This window comes from Prionailurus viverrinus, unplaced genomic scaffold (genome assembly GCF_022837055.1).
Source record: "Prionailurus viverrinus isolate Anna unplaced genomic scaffold, UM_Priviv_1.0 scaffold_40, whole genome shotgun sequence".
Lineage (NCBI taxonomy): Eukaryota > Metazoa > Chordata > Mammalia > Carnivora > Felidae > Prionailurus > Prionailurus viverrinus.
Genome location: NW_025927608.1, coordinates 4,332,912 through 4,353,305, shown reverse-complemented (window position 1 = coordinate 4,353,305; position 20,394 = coordinate 4,332,912). Strand labels below are relative to the sequence as shown.

The 20,394-nt window shown below is 48.2% G+C and overlaps 1 protein-coding gene across 2 annotated transcripts; it reads right to left on the bottom strand.

Moving 5' to 3' along the window:
• Positions 1-669: 669 nt before the first annotated feature.
• On the bottom strand, positions 670-16,721 carry HYKK (hydroxylysine kinase). Of its 2 annotated transcripts, none has more exons than XM_047846714.1 (5): positions 16,608-16,721; positions 12,256-12,606; positions 11,076-11,215; positions 5,841-6,024; positions 670-2,131 (listed from the first exon to the last, which is right to left on the bottom strand). In XM_047846714.1, the coding sequence occupies exons 2-5, from the start codon at positions 12,599-12,601 to the stop codon at positions 1,671-1,673; spliced, it is 1,131 nt and encodes a 376-aa protein (XP_047702670.1). In that variant the 5' UTR covers positions 12,602-12,606; positions 16,608-16,721; the 3' UTR covers positions 670-1,670. The 2 variants fall into 2 exon arrangements, with proteins under 2 accessions (XP_047702670.1, XP_047702669.1); XM_047846713.1 differs by having other exon boundaries at positions 12,256-12,624; positions 16,608-16,706.
• Between the last annotated feature and the right edge of the window lie 3,673 nt (positions 16,722-20,394).

Here is a 20,394-nt window from a genome sequence, read left to right as displayed (position 1 = left end):
GTGCCGACAGCTCCGAGCCTGGAGCCTGCTTCAGATTCTGTGTCTCCCTCTCTCTCTGCACCTCCCCCGCTTACACTCTGTGTGTGTGTGTGTCTCTCTCAAATATAAACTTAAAAAAATTTTTTTCAATGGGGATTAATCATACCACTACTTCTCTCATGGGTTTATTATAGAGATAAAATGAGATAATGCATGTAAAATAATATGACATAGTAAGAAATACAGGTTTAGTCTTCGTCCAGGTTCTGGCAGAAAGCTTCTAGAACCCTTGTAATCTCCGGAATGGTAGGGGATAAGCCCCTATCAACTACACACTAATAGGGCGACTGCAGAGGCAGGGAAGCAACAGCTATTTATATAGACTGAAAGGGACAGCTATTGAACGGGGGTTTGCATGGCAAGGGTTGTAGACTTGAGTCGTCTTAGAGAACGGATAGTTAGACCCACAAGAATAAGTAAACAGACACTTAATAAATCACACTGAAGGAGACGTGCAGAGAAATCAGTGAAGGAAACAGTGGTATCATTAACATCAAGTATACAGTGAACCACTGTTCACCAACATCACATTTTCTCTTTTTTTTTAATGTTTTTTTAATCATTTTTGAGAGTGAGACAGAGCATGAGTCGGGGAGGGGCAGAGAGAAAGAGGGAGACACAGAATCCAAAGCAGGCTCCAGGCTCCGAGCCGTCAGCGCAGAGCCCGGCACGGGGCTCGAACGCTCATGACCTGAGCCAAAGTCGGATGCTCAACTGACTGAGCCCTCCAGGCGCCCCACCAACATCACATTTTCATGTGTAAAGAGCCACAAATGAGACAGGTTTGGGGGACATCTTAGAGACTTTCTTAGTATCAATCGAAAACTGACCGTTGTATTTGTGCCTCAGGAGTCATGGCCCTGCCTGTGTGTCCTCTCACCTCCTTGCAGGTCCAGTATCTTCCAGCATCGGTCTCTAGAGTTCCAGCTTCAAGTGTCCTCTCAAAGGCAGACTTTTTCTCAGGAACACCATCTGTGTTTCCTCCTAAGGCATCTTAGTCTCTGCCTTATCTTCTCCAACCTTTCTTTTAGCATACATGAATTTTGCAAATATTTTTTGAAACCATGGGGAAAGCACTGTATCGGGTGCAAAACAAAAAAAGGGGAGACAAAAAATTGTTTCACAGTCTCTGCCCTCAAATAGCTCTTGGACCACATGACTACGCAGCCATCATCTGTGATACCGAGTGATGTGCCATGGAAAAGACAGCACAGGGTTCTAGAGACACAGAGCAATAGGAGAAGTCTTCACAGAATTGGTGATATGACAGTGAGACCTCTGTGCTACACTCGGTAATTTAAAGTACGTGAACATGTCTATGTTTGTGTTCCTTTCAAAGCGTAAAACAGTCATTGATCTTGGGGCTGGAATATATACACCTTGAGAGATTGACTGAGTCAAAACATCACTCTGTGTTTTATACATGAGGCAAGCAAGACCCACAGAAAGACACGCTTGCTCAGGGGGCACTTTCTTAGACTTAAAAAGTGGTTGTGAGAGTGCTCAGAGGGTTCATGTGCACCAATCAGTTCTATCAATTCATTTTTCGCTGTGCAGGGAAATCCTTCATAGAATTAGATTTGGTCCTTCTGGGTTCTTCACCATCCAAGCTAATGTGAAATTTCGCCTAGTCACATGGTGATCCCAGAGTCGTAGGACCTGGCAGTTTGAAACCAGATTTCTTCTACAGCTTCCTGGCCCATGTCGAACATCTGCTGCAGGTGCTTCCACCCGGTTTTGGCAGTGATCATGAGATATTCTTTGTTCTCCGGGTGTAGCTGGCAAGAGTGTGCAGCTATGACGAGCGACTGACAAAAGCGACCGCACACGAGGAGGAACAAGGCGCCCCTCTCCACAGGTGTCAGTGGGATGACGCTCTCAAATCCGGCAAGGACGTGGCCTCCCACGTGTAGGGGACTCTCGCTCTCAATCATCATGTACATGATGGTGATGGCCACCTCAAACACATAGTAGCCGTAGCTCATGTCACCGAAGTCTAAAATCCCAGACACGTGATACGTGGCACCTTCAGGGGCTGACTTGATGGCCTCCACTAAAATGTTATGGTCATTAAGGTCTCCGTGATTGACACCTGAAAGGAGAAACATTAAGCTACGTGAAAACAGGTATTTAACCCCCAGTTCATTCTTCCCACTTCTCCTTTCTCGGGCATGGCCACTCAAGCAATGCGATGAGCAGTCAGAGGTAGAGCTGAACCCTATTTTCCCTGAAATAAAATAATTTCCTCTGAAAAGGAAAAAAGCAGCTAAATTCGGTGGTTGAACTTGCCTTTGCTTCTGATCAGTACAAGGCCAGACGATGGAGGTTATAGTCACTGCGAACACCTGTTAGCGTAAAGGGAGAGGCAGAACCACCCCAAACCAGAAATGTTTAAAAAGAATACATGTATGTTTGTATTATTATAAGAGGAGTCTAGGGGTGCCTGGATGGCTCAGTCAGTAGAGCATGCAACTCTTGATCTTGGGGTTGTGAGTTGAAGCCCCACATTGGGTGGAGAGATTAAACAATATTGGAGAAGGAGGAGGGGGGGAGGGGGAAAGGGAGGGGAAAGGGGGGGAGGGGGGAGGGGGAAAGGGAGGAGGAGGAGGAGAAGCTGCCACCAAGAGTCCTAGAATGAACTAGATGTGTCTATTTTAACTTAGGATTTCCAAAAAAATTTCTTATGACGGGGCACCTGGATGGCTCAGTGGGTTAAGCGTCTGACTCTTGATTTTGGCTCAGGTCACAATCTCACAGTTCATGTTCCTTCCAGGAATGCGCTGAGTCGCACTTCCCTGCTCCTCAAGATGTTGGTGTATGGCCATGTGACTTTTTGGTCATTGACATATGAACAGAAGTGATGTCCCTTTAGGGCAGAGATTTAAGGGCCAGTGTACAGTGCCCTACATTCTTGCTCTCCATACTCTAGCAATAGTCCAATTGGTGAAAATCCCATCCATCTAAATCCCAAAGTGAGAATAGTAGAACAGAACTGTAGCCAACCCATGATAGGCATGCAGCCCGAGTTAGAACCAAACCTTTGTTTTTGTAGTCCACATGATTTGGGGGCTATTTGTTACTGCAGCATAGCCTTGCATAGCTGATACACAGTGTGGTATGGGAGGAGACCCAGGCAAATAGAACAGGGGAATAAAATGGAGCCCCAAAACATTTCGTTTATAGCAGAGGTGTACTGCAAAACAAAGAGAGGAAAGATGGCTCTTTTTTGAGAGAAAGAGAGAGAAAGGGTGCAAGTGAGTGAGGGGCAGAGAGAGAGAGAGAGAGAAGTGGGACTCACCTGAGGCAGGGCTCGTGTTTACCCGAAATGGGGCTCGTGATCACCCAATGCAGGGCTCAAGCTCATGAACCATGACATCATGACCTGAGCAGAAGTCAGATACTTAACCAACTGAGCCACCCAGGTGCCCTAGAAAGATGGCTTTTTAATAAATGTTGGTGGAAAAAAATATCAGCCATGGGAAAAATTCACACCATATGTAAATTCCCGATGATTTATAGACCTATTATGAAATGCAAAAGCTATGACATTTTAGTAAGATCATATAGGAGAATATCTTCATGACCACAGGGTAGAGAAAAATTTCTACACAAGACACACAACACTAACCATAGAGTAAAAGATTGATGTATTTGAAACCAATAAATTAAGGATTGTTCATCAAAATATATCATAAAGAAAGTGAAAAGGGAACAGAATGGGACAAAATATTTGTAACACATATAACCACCGAAGGATTTGTATCCAGCAATCAATGAGAAAAAAATCCCAGTAGAAAAACTGGCAAAAGACTTGCATAGGCACTTCACAAAAGGGTTTACCCAAACGGCCAATAAATAGGGAAATGTATAGTAAAACCCCAACAAGAAATCATCACAGGGGTGTCTGGGTGGCTCTTGATCTTGGGTCGTGAGTTCAAGCCCCACATTGGGCATGGAACCTACTTAAAAAAAAAAAATCATTACATTCTATCAGATGGGCAAAAAGTAAAACATCTGATGATACCAAGGGTGTAGAGCCATGAAAACTTTCATCCTCTGCCGGCAGTAGCATAAAGTCGACATACAACCACTTTGGAAAACAGTTTGACAGTATCTCGTAAAGCTGCACATAGACATGTCCTATGACCCAACAGTCCTACCCCAGGACCCATGACGTCACACACTCAGTAATCCAGATGAGAAATGAGGGTAGCTTGGAACAAGTGGTAGTAGTTAAGGTGTGGTAAAGTAGGTAAAAATGGGGCACATTTGAAGTTAGAGCTGGTAGAATTTGATTGGATGTGAGGCGTGAGAGAAAGAACAAAGTCAAGGCTGCCAAGTCCTAGGGTTGTGATCAGACCAACTACTGAGTGGCGGGTACATTTTAATGAGACGGATATGAGTTGTGGGGGCAGATTTGAGGGCAAATCAACTCTGTTTTCCTGCTACCACCTCGCATTGTGCGTTTGATTTTTTTTTAAGTAGGCTGCACGCCCAGCATGGAGCCCATCATGGGGCTTGAACTCATGACCCTGAGATCAAGACCTGTGCTGAGATCAAGAGTCAGATGTTTAACTGACTGAGACACACAGGCACCCCACCCCCTTGCATTATGTTTACATAAAGTAAATGCTATGGATTGAAATGTGACTGCCCCGCCGCCCCAACAATTCACATGTTGAAGCCCTACCCCCCAGTGTGGTGATATTTGGAGATGGGGTCTTCAGGAGGTTGACAGGGGTGAGATGAGGTCATGAGGGTGGGGCCCTCATGATGGGATTTATGCCCTGATAAGAAGAGACACCACAGAGCATCCTTGAGCCAGGAAAGAAACTGCCCATGACGGCACCCCAGATTTCCAGCCTCCAGGATGGTGAGAAATAAATTTCTGTTGTCTATGCCCCCTGGTACTTTGTTAACGCAGCCCAAGCGGAGGCCACAAGGGACACATACTGCCTCGGTTAGGCTTGCTAGAAATGCCCCTTACTTTCTTGTCCTTTGACTAAGGCTTCACGCTCAGTCAAGAGGCTGGTTACACCCTAGAGAAACTGTTCTCTGTGTCCATGAGGAGATATGGACTAGCGTGCTCACCAGAGCCCTGTGATGTAGCAGAAAAAAAAAAGGGGGGGGAACCCACACAAAATTCTATTAACAAAAGAACAAACCAGGCCAAAAAAATTACAGTATGTTCGGGGAGCCTGGTGGCTCAGTGGGTTTGGCGTCTCGATTTTGGTTCAGGCCGTGATCTCATGGTTCATGAGATGGAGCCCCGCGTCGGGCTCCGTGCTGACAGTGTCGAGCCTCTCTCCTCTCGCTCGGCCCCTCCCCTGCTCACACTCACCCTCCCTCAAAAATAACTAAGTAAAAATTACAGTACATTGAAATAAATGGTGGTACGTACATACTCTGGAATACTATTCAGCAGTTAACAACGGTGAACTAAATGAACTGGAACTACAGGTCAAGTGGATCAATCCAGAGACAACACTGAATAAGAAACGCAGGTTGCAGGGCACCTGGGTGGCTTGTCGGTTAAGCGTCAGACTTCGGCTCAGGTCATGATCTCGCAGTTCGTGGGTTCAAGCCCCGCGTCGGGCTCTGTGCTGACAGCTCAGAGCCTGGAGTCTGCTTCAGATTCTGTGTCTCCCTCTCTCTCTGCCCCTCCCCTGCTCATGCTGTCTCCCTCTCTCTCAAAAATGAACAAACATTAAAAAAATAATTTAAAAAAATAAACTTTAAAGATAAATAATATAAATAGCAAAAAAAACCACCAAAACTTATTTGATCAGAGGAATACTCACATTCTCGAAAATCACCTAACTTGGTCAGGACCTCGCCCTTGAACAGCTGAATGACCTGTGTGACGATCTCTCGGTTTCGGCTCTGGCCCAAGGCATACAGGTACTTCTCCAAAAGAGGAACATTTTTCAGATTCCAAATGAAGTTTTCTCGACGAAGGCAACTTAACTTTGGGTGATGGAATTTCTAAATCAAAGGCAAGAAACTCTTTAGAGTCTAGAGAGTCGGAGCGACCGCTACCTCGAGCTCCACAAACCCCCCCCAGTGCTGGTCCCAGGAGCGCACGGGAGGGGCCCCACCCTGAACAACTCGCCCCATTTAATCCCCCCACAAAACAATGACTGCATATTTGCACAGGACCTCGTAGCTCTGAGGGCACGTGCCCATCTCGCTTCGCGCCCATGATGGTGTGTCAGGGATTAGCCACAGCCTACGGCAGGGCCGGAGGCGGTTACAGAGAACTCTATTCTCCCCACGTGACCTGCCTGCCCCTCATCACCTCTCTGACTTCACCTTCTGCTGCTTTTGCTGACTGTCCTCCAACCACCCTGGCCTCCCTGCGGTTGGAGAACACGCCAAGCACGGCTCCACCTCGCGGCCTCTGTGTGTGCTGTTTCCTCCTCGTGGGATACTCTTGCCCAGACCTCCGTTGGTCCAGGGTCTTCATTGCTACCAGCTCCTTACTCAAAACCCGCCTTCTGTGGAGGGCGCCCTGACCACTCCATCTAAAATCTCAGCCCTCTCCCCAATGCTTCAGATCCCTCTCCTCTGCTTGCTTTTTCTTCTTAAGGTGCGGCACACATTGCTAACATCCACCATACTCCACCCTCGCGCCTGCCTGTCCTCCCTAGAACGTAAGCTCCACAGAGAGGAGTTTTGTGCTTGGTCCCTACGCCTGGAACGGTGCCTGGGGCACAAAAGACACTGCTCAAGCAGTATTTGCCGAATAAATGAGCATTCTTACGACAGAAAATTCTAGAACTGCCAGGGCCTTTAGATTTTGACCACTCTATCTGAGGTTTGAAATGGCTTTGACCATCGTTGCACAAAAGGGGAAACTGAGGTTTGGAGCAGGATAATGAGTTACTAGTGGGGGCTGAGGGAGGGCTGACCTGTCCCAGGGTGGGGGGATCACCGGTGGAATAGTGTTTCTCCTGTGAGAAATACACTTTTCATGACAACCCAGGATACTGCCAACACACAGAGAGGGGAAAAAAAGTCCATAAACGATACGTAGACTATTATGTGTGAGATATTCTGGTGTTCTCCATTGTATTCCATTTCTTTAAAAATGTGCCTCTAAATTCATTCTAACGTCCACTCTCGAGCCCTGGGGTTCCAAATCCTTCCCCTGACGTCCCTGCTTTCGCCACCACGTCCTTGAAGTAGCCTCGGTTTCAATACCTCGCACAGGAGGTACTTTTTACCCTTAAACGGTTCTGCCCTCTTCCTTCTGCTGAGCTAAACTGTCTCAGCAATAGTGTCCCTGCCGTGGGCTGTCACTGGGACATCCGTGCCCATAGTGTCCCTGCCGTGGGGTCTCGCTGGGCCGTCTGGGGCCGTCTGGAACACGGTCAATGCTTCTCCCACATGACTGTCTTCCATGTACTCCCGGACAGGGCTCCTCCCCCTCAGAGCCTTCTCTTCTGCAGAGTCAACCTTTCTGGTTCCTTCCGTGAGTCCTCACATGACAGGGTTTTGAATTCCTGACCACTGGTGTGTTAAGTGCCACCGCAGATCACAAAAATACCCTGCATAGTAAGCACTAAAACACTGTTAGAAGCTGTGCCTTCGGGGGGGTAGCACTGGAACTAAGAATGGAGATGATAGGGAAGAGAAAAAAATGTTCATGTTATGCCTTTCGGTACTGGGTGAAATTTCAACCATGCATATTTCTTACTTTCATTTTTTTGAGTTTATTTATTTTGAGAGAGAGAGAGAGAGAGAGCGAGCGCAAGCATGGGAAGGGCGGAGAGAAAGAGGAGAGAGAGAGAATCCCAAGCAGGCTCTGTGCTGTCAGCTTAGCACCTGACGTGGGGCTCGAATGCACGAGCCATGAGATCATGACCTGAGCCGAAACCAAGAGTTGGACGCCCAAGTGACTGAGCCCCCAGGTGCCCCTCTTACTTTCATTTTTAAAGAAAGTAAAATATAACACTCTTGCCGGGCTTCCAAGGGAGCAACGGTCCACTCGGGAAGGCTTTGAGTCGGCTCCTAAAACGGTGGCACTGTTAGCCATGCAGCCCACAGGAGACCCTCTTGGCTCCGGCAGGAGAAGTGGGAGACCACCCGGAATCCAGGCCAGGAGTCACACACGGCTGGGTTTCAACAGGCTCTGCCACTTAATATCTCGGATCTGTTTCCTTGACGGTGAAATCAGAGTATCAACACCAGCTTCCCAATTGTCTCTGATAAACTAAGACGCAAAACAAATCAAGACCTCATACGTAGCGGGTGCTCAGCAAAGGTTTGTTGAACATGAATGTTGCAGCCAATGCTCCCGACTTCTCTGGCCTTTCTCTCCTGGCTCCTCGGTGCGCCACGCCGAGCTCCTGAGGGTTTCATCACTACTGCATTAAATGTAAACATCCCGACTGAAGGGCACAGATGGTTAGACTGGATAAAATAGCAAGACCCATGTACACACTGCTTGCAAGAAGGACTCGTAATATAGAGGCTGTGGGCATAAAGCAGCCAAGAATTTTTTCCACTCAGTCTCAGGAGATTGTAAATATCAAGTCTCTGGGACAGAGGGCATAAAAATCCCCTAAATCTTATTGTTGGGGTGTTCCCAGCCCCGTCCCATCTCTTAGCTCCTGCTAAGTCTCCACCTTACTCTTCTCGCTAAAGCACCAGCCGGATGGAAAGAAACTGTGGGCAGAAGCAAGGAGTGACTCGGGCAGGCTGACCACAGTAGCCACAAGAGGGGCACAATGTGAGGTCAGTGGAGGCTGCTCTGCTTCGTCTACGGCAAGAAGCCTTTGCCGGCACAAATCTCAGCAACCACCAGCCCCATCTCTGATAGTTCTCCTAGTTCTCCCCCTCTTCATCCCTCCTGTCCTCTGCTCCGGGCTACAAAGGCCACCTCGTGACTGATGTCAGGGGAGAATGCTGCCTACTTGTGCGCGGGGCTGTGACCCAGCAGACACAGGTGCGAACCCACGTCTCGCTCAGCCCCTCCCTCTCCCACAGGCTTCACATTAAATCAATCACTAACTTGGCTCTGTCTCCAAAAGATATCTTGAACCTTTCCTTCAAGCTTGAGGAGAACTTCAAGCTCTCAATCCGCGTTTATCTGATTATTCATTAGCTTCCTAGATGCATTCCCTGCCTCCATTCTGGCTTTCTGCCAATCCATCCACCACACTGATCCACAGAGGGCTATAAACTAGAAATCTTTGCCTGTTTAAAAACCCTCCAAAGTCCCTAAGCTCCTCAGTATCGTATATGCTGATGTATTTTATAATCTGACCACGGGATGTTTCCAACTTTATCTTCTGTCTCCCTCAGGCCTAACCCCTGTATTCCAAGCATAACGAATTACCAAGTTCTGGAACATGATCATTGTACCGGCATGGCTGTTCGCATGCTCTTTCCTCTAGCTAGAAAGCCCTCCCTCCTTCTTCTCTGACTGATGGGTTCCTAACTTTTAAGAACCAGCTCATAAGTTGCTTCTTTTTTTTTTTAATCCAGTCCTCCTTGAATACCTGCTATGTGTTTCACACTGTTAGACAGCAAGGGAAAAAGATGATTAAGGCATAAACCAGGGGCTCCTCGGTGGTTCAGTCAGTTGAGTGTCCGACTTCGGCTCAGGTCATGATCCCGTGGTTCTGGGTTCGATCCCCACGTCGGGCTCTGGGCTGACAGCTCGGAGCCTGGAGCCTGCTTCGGATTCTGTGTCTCCCTGTCTCTCTGCCCACCCCCCACCTCAAAAATAAATAAACATTAAAAAAATTTAAAAAACAAAAAAACAAAGCATAAACCATCTCTTAAGAAGCTCACTGCTTCTGGGGCGTCTGCGTGGCTCAGTCGGTTGAGTGTCTGACTGATTTCAGCTCAGGTCATGATCCCAGCGTCATAGGATAGAGCCCTGCGTTGGGCTGCGTACTGAGCATGACCCTGCTTGGGATTCTCTCTCTCTTCTTCTCTCTCTCTCTGCCCCACCCCCTGCTCACGTGTGCTCTCTCTCTCTCTAACAATAATAATAAAAAAAGAAGCTCACTGCTTCTCATGAACCATACGTAACAGGAAGTGCAAATATGCAATAATTACGATACCATATGTGGTAGACTGTTGTTCTGATGTCCCCTATGAATCATGCTTCCTTTATTCACACCCTATGTAGCTTCTCCCAGTTGACTTTGGGATTAGACACGTCACTTGCTTTGGCCAATGGGACACTAGCTAGCATGATTCAAACTGTCTCAGTAACTCAATAACAGGCTCAATAACTGTCTGTGAACTGGGATTTGTCCCCTCGGAGCACTCTCTTGGAAACCAGCAGCCATGTTGTAAAGACGCTCAGCCATCCTGAAGGATGAGACACCATGTGACAAGCAGAGGCCACATGGAGGACTGAGCTCCCAGCTGAGTACAGCTGCATGAGTGACCCCAATCAATACCACGTAGAGCAGGAGATCCACTCAGTCAACCCAGGGGAACATGACAAATAAGTCATTATTGTTTCAAGCCAGTAAGTTTGGGGATGACTTGTTACACAGCACTAGCTGACTGGAACATAGCCCAATAAGTACAGTGATAGAAGGATGTCCAAGTTCAGAAGTAGCAAGAGAAGGAAGTGGTCAATTATGCACAGCACGGGAAGAGAAAAGGTCAGGGGAGATTTCACAGACCTGGGCAGAAAGGAGCCTTACTGTCATAAAATTCATGCATCTAAGACCCTATTTCCTTCATCACAAACCTTAGGAGGCACCACACATAAAAAGGGAGTCTGACACTGGGTCTATCTTTTAAGTAAAATAAATCAAAACTAGGGGCGCCTGGGTGGCTCAGTTGGTTAAGCATCCGACTTTGGCTCAGGTCATGATCTCACAGTTCATGAGTTTGAGCCCTGTGTCAGGCCCTGTGCTGACAGCTCAGAGCCTGGAGCCTGCTTCAGATTCTGTCTCTCTCTCTCTCTCTGCCCCTCCCTCACTTGTGCTTTCTATCTTAAAAAAAAAAAAAAATCAAAACTAAACAAAAAATTCTTATAAATAAGATAAAACCGCAAATCTTACCTCCAGTGTCTTATCCAATTTGCCAGCTAGCCTTCCAATTTCATACAGTAGCTGGGGGCTGATGGGGATCTCAGCTATAGGCCTTCCTGGGAGGTAAGTCAGGAGCCTCACCAAGTAGCTTGCGATTTCGGAGCCACTATCTAGATGGATGGAAGGTCATATCCTGTCAATTATTCTCCAGAAAATGGACTTTCTGGCTTTGTAATTATTATCACAGAGAATAACAGAAATCACAGAAGAAGAGAAATGCATGAGCTAACCTAAAACCAGCCAGCAGGATTTTACGAAGCAGGACTGAGCAGATCGGCGCAGACAGAACAGACAAACCTCACAGCCCCGGAACCAGGCACTTACACCCCAGCAGTGCTCCAGCCCCAGCTTTGCCGGCCTTAGCACTAAACATAAATTGCCTGGTCTGGCAAATGGACCTAAAACACGTTTTCATAAGTTTATAATTGAGGAAAGTGTGATATAGAGAAATGACAGTTACAGAGGCTTCTTCAGGGGCAAATGGGGGGGGAAGCCTGTGTGTCGGGGCCTGGATGGGGCCTCACTTATTTGGAGCCATGCAGATTATGACAGAATGGGTGATCGAATAAGAGGGAAACAGTGGTCAAGATTTAACCTTTAACAAATTCCAGGGCTGAGCTGATCTCAGGCTGCTGCTTACAGAACTCTACAGGTTCAGCTTAGAATTTTGGCAACATTAGAGGGAAATGGGCCAGAGTCTCACAGACGAGGACTCCAGTCTTAGGAATATCAAGCAGTGGGTCCCAGGTTACCATACACAGAAATGACAGAGCTGGGATCTAAAATCCCTGATTTCTAGTCCTGCGTTCTTTCTTCCACACCACAGCACCAAGATACACAGCTGGTCTGATGAATAAAAATGTTCCATTATTTTTCTGTTAAAAAAAATTTCCCCTAACTCCATGTGTCCTTAGTGCCTCATCCATCAAGACCTTCCTAAGGGGAGGAGTTACACCAGATCCCAGCTCTAACCACTTCGGAATCAGAGCCTCTGATCTGCACTTGGGTGATGCTGTGGCCTCCCCCGCCACTGAACAAATAACCACATCCACGCTGGGAGCTATAAACCTGTTCTTGATATTCCCACCTGTAGCCAAAATGCAGTAACGTACATGCACAGGCGATGACGAGTGACGTGGTAATTTCTTACCTGTGGACACAAGAGAGGTTAGGTTGTCTCCTTTAGTGCGACACACAGAGGCTGTTGGGAACCCAGCGGCTCTCAGAAACATGATGATGTGACTCTGAACTTCAATCAGCTCTGGAGTTTTGCTCGACTCAGTGTTGCTTATTTTGAGGACATACTCAGTCGGGCCATCTGTAGTGTCTTTGGTTCTTGAAACGCATACATGAAAGTTCTGGTCATCGTAGCTAGGAAGTGGCTGGATCTTGGAAACTTTTAACCCAAATACCGATTCCACTAATGCAGAGGCTTGGGTTTCACTGAAAGCGGGCTTGGTGAGAGCCTGTGACTGAAGATCATCTCCACGTGACATTATGTCTAGAGAAAACAAAAAAACTAGAAAGAGACATATAATGAATATATTTAATGAAGTGATGTTTCTTAAGACAGACCAATAATGTTGCTCAATATTGATTCTATAGTTCTTACTATTTAAAAAATTTTATTTTGATGTTTATTTATTTTTGAGAGAGAGAGAAACAGAGTGTGAGCAGGGGAGGGGCAGAGAGACAGGGAGACACAGAATCCGAAGCAGGTTCCAGGCTCCGAGCTGTCAGCACAGAGCCTGACGCGGGGCTTGAACCCACAAACCGTGAGATCATGACCTGAGCCAAAGTCGGACGCTTAACCGACTGAGCCACCCAGGCGCCCCAATATAGTTCTTATTATTAATTTTCACTCATAAAGTTAAAAAATCACATCAGCAAATGAGATAAAGAAGTGGGTGTTTTGGCAGGTGAGTAAATTTCCTTGCACCACAAATTACGTTTAAACTCACCTTGCAAACAGAAGGTATGTTTCCAGGGACAGGATACAGATGAGGAAAGCGCCTGGTATCACCTCATCCAATTCCTGCTCTGCTTCCCCACTTTATTTATGGGGAGATTTGGGTCCTGGGAGGTGAGAGGCCTCACCCAAAGTGACATACGATGTAACAGTAAGGACTCGGCTCTTGACACTCCTAAGCCAGGGTTTTGTCCCTTTGACTATGTTACCATCAGTTTGGGGCTAAAATATAAGCTGAAACACGGTGGTCTTACTCTCCTAGCCCCACTTGGAATTCTAAGGCTCACCCTCCAGCTTACCACGCATGCTCCCGGTACGCCAGTGTGGGCTGGCGCGCAGAGCATCATGGGAGGCACAGGTGGCGATGTGAAAGCGCGCCTAGCGGGCTCTGTAACCCCAGAAAAGTTAACTCTGGCTTACAGATATCCGAACAATAAAAAACTTAAGAGCTATTCAAAACAACAAGTTATAAGGCAGTAAGTAATAAACGGAGGGTGCCAAAGAAACCCTGGGTTAAGTACAAGCCTGACGTGTCTGAATTAACACTGAGTGACTCCATTTACCTTAACTCATAAAGAATACATTTTCTCCGGCTAAGAGGAATAAGGGCTTGAAATAAAAATGTTACGTGGGGCACCCGGCTGGCTCTGTCAGTGGCGCGTGTGACTCTTGATCTCGGGGTTATAGGTTTGAGCCCCACGTTGAGGGGGAGGTGAGTAGAGACCACTTAAAAATAAAATCTAGAGTGGGGGCGCCTGGGTGGCACAGTCTGTTAAGCGTCAGACTTCGGCTCAGGTCACGATCTCATGGTCTGTTGGGTTCCAGCCCCGCTTCGGGCTCTGTACTGACAGTTCAGACCCAGGTGCCTGCTTTGGATTCTGTGTTTCCCTCTCTCTCTCTGCCCCTCCCCTGCTTGCACTCTGTCTCTCTCAAAAATAAATAAACATTAGGGGCGCCTGGGTGGCGCAGTCGGTTGAGCGTCCGACTTCAGCCAGGTCACGATCTCGCGGTCCGTGAGTTCGAGCCCCGCGTCAGGCTCTGGGCTGATGGCTCGGAGCCTGGAGCCTGTTTCCGATTCTGTGTCTCCCTCTCTCTCTGCCCCTCCCCCGTTCATGCTCTGTCTCTCTCTGTCCAAAAAATAAATTAAAATAAATAAATAAATAAATAAATAAACATTAAAAAAATTTTTTTTAGTTAAAAAATAAAATAGAATCTAGGGGCACCTGGGTGGCTGTCAGTTGACTGTCCAATCCTGATTCTGGCTCAGATCATGATCTTACGTTTCATGAGTTTGAGCCCCACATCAAGCACTGTGCTGACAGTTTGGACCTGGTTGGGATTCTCCCTCCTTCCCTCTCTCTCTGCCCCTCCCCAACTCTCAATGTCTCTGTCTCTCTCAAAATAAATAAATAAAACTTAAAAAAAAAAATCCTGGGATGCCTAGGTGGCTCAGTTGGTTAAGTAGCCGGCTTTGGCTCAGGTCATGATATAGTTTGTGGGTTCGAGCCCCACATCGTGCTCTGTGCTTGACAGCTCAGAGCCTGGAGCCTGCTTCAGGTTCTGTGTCTCCCTCTCTCTCTGCCCTTCTCCTGTTCATGCTCTGTCTTTCTCTCTCTCTCTCTCTCAAAAATCAATAAACATTTTTAAAAAATTAAAAAAAAAGAAATCCTTTAAATTCTAAAAAAAATTATGGGCAGTTACGTAAAATGAAGTTACAACTGAGTTTCTGAAATGGTGTATGAAATTAATATATGATAGCGATTCGGAGGAGAGAGAACTGATACAGCCTGAGGAAGATATTCTTGACAATAGGGATCTGAACTGAGCTACTGAGTATGACTTGGGCAGACAGGATGGGGGAGAGTGTTTTCTTCTCCTTGGTGACACGGCCCTCTGCTCACACGCCCGGCATCCCCAAAGCATCTAGTGACACAGATACAGCGACGTGGGGCTTCTGAACACACTTCAAGGGCCAAGTAGCTAGGGTCCTTGTATCCTCACTCCCCTCTTTTTATAAAATAGTTTTATTTCAATCCTCCCTTCGTACTAAGTTGTAAATAATTAATAACATCTTGGGGTAGGTTGCATTTTAGGGCACGATTCTGACTGTTGTTCAAGGGATGTAGTGTCATATAAAAAGAATCTCATGGGGGCGCCTGGGTGGCTTGGTCGACTTCAGCTCAGGTCACGATCTCACGGTCCGTGGGTTCGAGCCCTGCGTCGGGCTCTGGGCTGATGGCTCGGAGCCCGGAGCCTGTTTCAGATTCTGTGTCTCCCTCTCTCTCTGCCCCTCCCCCGTTCATGCTCTGTCTCTCTCTGTCTCAAAAATAAATAAACGTTAAAAAAAAAATTTTTTTTAATAATAAAAAATAAAAAGAATCTCATGAACAGTTCGCTCTTATTGCTAGAAATAAGAAGCTGTTGCTTCTGGCCAGGAGGTGGCAGGAGAAAACTTTCGGGAGGAAAATGTCTATATTTTTACTGTGCTTTGGTTACATGGGTGTATACATTTGTCAAAACTTAGCTTAAAACTTAAGTGAGCGTACGATCTGTGAATCTCACCAAATGTAAATTTACATGAAAAAAAAAAAAAAGCCTGTGTGAGAAACTGGCTAGGAAGAGGGTTGAAGAGGCGTCTTAGAGCTTTCTCAGAGCCCCCAAATCACCATATATATGCCTGTTAGTGTGCAATCACTTCAGATCTATGAAACCCAAAGCCCAGCCCACCGCGGTGAGGACAGCGAGGTAAAATTCAGGGAGGCACACACAGGATGTGACCCCTTCCTGCCTCAGCCCAACACTGTTGCCTGATGACTCCAGCGATAACAGGAATATTCGTCTAACACGCCATTCCCCTCCGCGTCCCCGCCTTCCTCGACCCTCCTTCCCGCACTGATTTCTCCCACCTCCAAGCCTGCCGCAGCTGCTCAGTTTCCACCACCTGTTATAGTTCCTACGGTCTTGCTAATCACTTCTCATGTTTACTTTCTGACCAGAATATTTGCTTTCAGATTGTGTTCACTAAAGATGTTGTAAAAACGCCTGAATGGGGTTTCGAAACTTAATCTTTGCACCTGAAACCTCCGGGAACCAATATATCCTACCACACTGCGTTTGAGCTTTAAAACTACATGAGATTTTGAAATTCCGGACGAAACAGGGGAGTTATTCTGCATTTTCCCTCCTCTCCAGACGTTACCCCAGCGCGCCCTGCACACACCCCCTCCGATTCCTTCTGCGCTGTCCTCGCGCCAGGCCCCGTGCAGGTCTGCACCCCAGCACCCAGCCCAGCCCCACAGCGCGCCGCCGGGGATTCCGGTGGCCTTCCCGCTGCGGCAGGGGACTGGTGGGGGGCGCCGGGGCCGCGGAGGGGACGAGGAGGAGGGGGCTGCGGAGGGGACGAGGAGGAGGGGACGAGGAGGAGGGGGCTGCAGCCCCGGACCCCGCCCCTCCGCCAGGGGGCCCCCAGAGCGCCCAGTGCACCCCCAGGCCGGTGCCTCGGCCCAGACCCCTGCTCTCCCCGGTCGGCTCACCCGCAGCGACCCCGGGTCCCGAGAGGACACAGCTGACCCGCACCCCGCGGTCCTGAGGCGGCCCCGGCCAGCGCCAGCCTGCAAGCCCCAACTTCTGATTGGCGCCTCGCCATCCCCCTCCGCCAGTCAATACACAGGCTGGGGGGCGGGTCCGCCACGCTCCGGCCCGCGAGATCCGGCTTCTGATTGGCCCCTCGCGATCCCCCTCCGCCAGTCAGCGCAGAGTGCTGGGGGGGCGAGGCTCGGCCGCCGTCCGCACCGCCCCTGCCCGCGAGATTCGGCTTCTGGATTGGCTCTCCGCAGCTCTGTCCCGCCTTCCCTCGGTGGCGACCCCACTCAGAATCCGTCTACCTCGCACAGAACGGCATCTCTTGTTTCTGATTGGCTTTTGTGGATTCTGCCCCGCCCCCTTTCTGCCCCGCCCCCTTTCTGCTCCGGAAGAGCACCTCGCAGTTGGGTCGAGTCCCTCCGCGGCTCAGAGCGCCGTTTCCACCAGACTTCGGGGTAATCTGCTTTCCCTTGCCTCGGCCTTCGTCCGGCTGCCGCCGGAGTCCGTTCCCGCGCGGCCCGAAGTTACCTCCCTAGTGCCGCGGGCCCACGCGCCCCTCCGCCGCGCGCCGACCCCACCTCCGGCTGGACTCGGGCCGCGGCCCCAACTTGCACTCGCTCCCAGGCCCGCGGGCCGGGCAGCAGATGGAGGGGGCGAGAGGGCGGCCCCAGGCTTCCCGCGGCTGGGCCCAGGTCGGGCCTGAATCCCCTGCAGGAAACCGCCGTGTGCCCGCGGAGTGGGGATCCCGGTGGTCGGGGGGGCCAGGCAGGACTTCTCGGTGGGTCGGAGCTCTAGCCTGCTGCGCGGCCTCCGTGGTTCTATGCCCCCTCTTGCTCCCTGCGGGTACCGCACCCCTCTCCGGGCGGGTACAGCATCACCCCCCCCTCCCCCGTGTAGGTACTGCACCCCCACTTTGGGTACAGCACCCCTCCTCTGTGCGCCTACAGCATCCCCGGTGCAGGTAATGCACCCCTCCCCTGTGCGGGTACAGCACCCCGCCCCCACCCCGTGTGGGATGAGGGATGGGGATGACTGAACCGCCAGAAAATGGTGACAGATGAAGAGTCAGGGCTACTAGCTCCACAATGGCCTCCTTTCCACCCACAGTGTCTTCTTTAGAAACACTGTATTTTGTCATTTGCCCTTTCATTTTGGGGCTTGAACTCACAACCCCAGGATCAAAAGTTGCACGCTCTAGGGACTGAGCCAGGCAGGTGCCCCCGCCCTTTCATTTTAAATGAGCATCTTTGTCTTTAATAAATCCTCATAAATCTTTTGTGCATTTCCATTTATGTCCTTAAAATACCCTGCTCGGTCCTATCACTGGGTCTAAGAGAATGAACATTTCTAAGGCTTTTCATATACGCTGCCAAGTCATGTTTGTCCTCAAAATGCCAGTACTGGGTATCATAATGTAAAAATCTCCACCAGTCTAATAAATGTCATGTCAATGTTGGATGAACAATGTTTTTCATCTCCACCTGGCCACCTGGGACACTTAAGTAGTGGCTCTTAGAGTTCAGTGATCAAAACTTGGAAGGAACAGAATGAACAATCTGTAGGCTGAGATTGCAGCCACAATTTTGTATCATAAGATGTCCTGTCACACATAATAGCCGTTTATGAAACTTTCTTTACAGTATATTGCAGGTTGTTAAAAATGTTCAAAACTCAGTGACCACACAATCGTCACCACACAGTCACATTTTGTGGGGATTACGTAATACAGCTGCTTTTCCAATACATGTTCCAATTTTGAAGTACACTGAACACAAGCCTAATGGTTTGGCATTTTGAAAAATTATCAAACAACTCACATCAAACCAAAACAAATAGGCTGGAGCTACACTAATTTATAATTTAAAACCTGGACTGGCACCAAGTGGAAACTGGCAACAGAGGCACACTGTGAGACTCCCTTTGTGCTCTAGCATCCAAACCGCCAGCCTGTGCCTGTGTGGGATGAGCCTTTGTAACGCAAACTTCACAGAACGCTGAAACGGAATCTTCAGAACATCTCTAATCATGTGCCAATCTTGGTTCCTGAACACCAGATCTTAATAAACTTGACTCACTCACTTGGGTTGCTATTAAGAGTGGTAGCAAGGGCAGGTATTTTTTTTTTTAATTTTTTTTAAATTTTTTAAAATTTACATCCAATTTAGTTAGCATCTAGTGCAGCAATGATTTCAGGAGTAGATTCCTTAATGCCCCTTCCCCATTTAGCCCATCCCCCCTCCCACCACCCCTCCAGCAACCCTGAGTTTATTCTCCATATTTGAGTCTCTTCTGTTTTGTCCCCCTCCCTGTTTTTATATTATTTTTGTTTCCCTTCCCTTATGTTCATCTGTTCTGTCTTAAAGTCCTCATATGAGTGAACTCATATGATTTTTGTCTTTCTCTAATTTTGCTTAGCACAATACCCTCCAGTTCCATCCACGTGGTTGCAAATAGCAAGATTTCATTCTTTTTGACTGCCGAGTAATACTCCATGGTATATATATACCACATCTTCTTTATCCGTTCATCCCTCGATGGATATTTGGGCTCTTTCCATACTTCGGCTATTGTCGATAGTGCTGCTATAAACATGGGGGTGCATGTGTAAGGGCAGGTACTTTTAGACCAGTGGGCAGCTGACCATATTTACAAAACATTGCTCCGGGACAGAGGACAGAGGCCCACGGCCCTGGCTCCCAGCTCTGGATGACCTGATTCACGGGTCACTAACGAGCGGCCAGCAGAGGGAAGAGGTGTCACCGTCAGCTGACCCTAACATAGAAGCCGATGAAAACACAGCATCTCCATCCTGCATCAAGAGAAAGCCATTTCTGGGGCACCTGGGTGGTTCAGTCTGTTAAGGGCCTGCCTTTGGCTCAGGTCACGATCTCACGGTTCGTGGGTTTGAGCCCCGTGGTGGGCTCTGTGCTGACAGCTCAGAGCCTGGACCCTGCTTCATATTCTCTGTCCCCCTTCCTCTCTGCCCCTGCCCTGCTTGCACTCTGTGAAAAATAAACATTAAAAAAAAAAAAAAAAGCCATTTCTTCCTATAATAGTTTATAGCATGAGACCACCAATTCAGTCCTAAGCGTTCACTTTAACATAAAATACCTCCATAATGAAAGATGTATAGCATGAAAGTTATGTGCACAGGTCCAACTCCTTCACTACTATGTATTTAATGTTTATACATAAAGTGCTTTATGAGGCATAGACGAATCAGAGAGAACCAGAAGCGGTAGGTGTAAGTTACATTTTCAGCTTGATATCAAGACTCAGTCAACAGGACAGGGTTGCTTAGCACAGCAGACAGTCTCCACCTCATGAATGTTCAAGAACAGGTTGCCCAGCTGGCTGTCACTTGTAGAAGGGATCCCGCTGCCACTCAGAGTGCAGGCTTCTCAGGTATAAAATGTGATTCCATGAACTTATGTACCTGTTGAACAACCCCCAGATCGAGGTCAACTTCACCGATGGTTCCCACTGGCGGGCTATGCCCACCGCACACTGTCACCTTTTCATTCTCCTTGGCCCCAGACTAGAAAGGAAGGCTGGACAGAGGGGCGAGGACGACCGTGGCTCACGTTCTGGCAGCCACACTGGGAATGACGTTCTGGCAGCCACACTGGGAATGACTAACATTTAGGGAACATCCTCAAAGAGGAATTTCTGGATGCCATCCTATTTAAGTTACGGTGTTTTAGTTTTAATCACCACAAAACATTTTATAACAAGAGA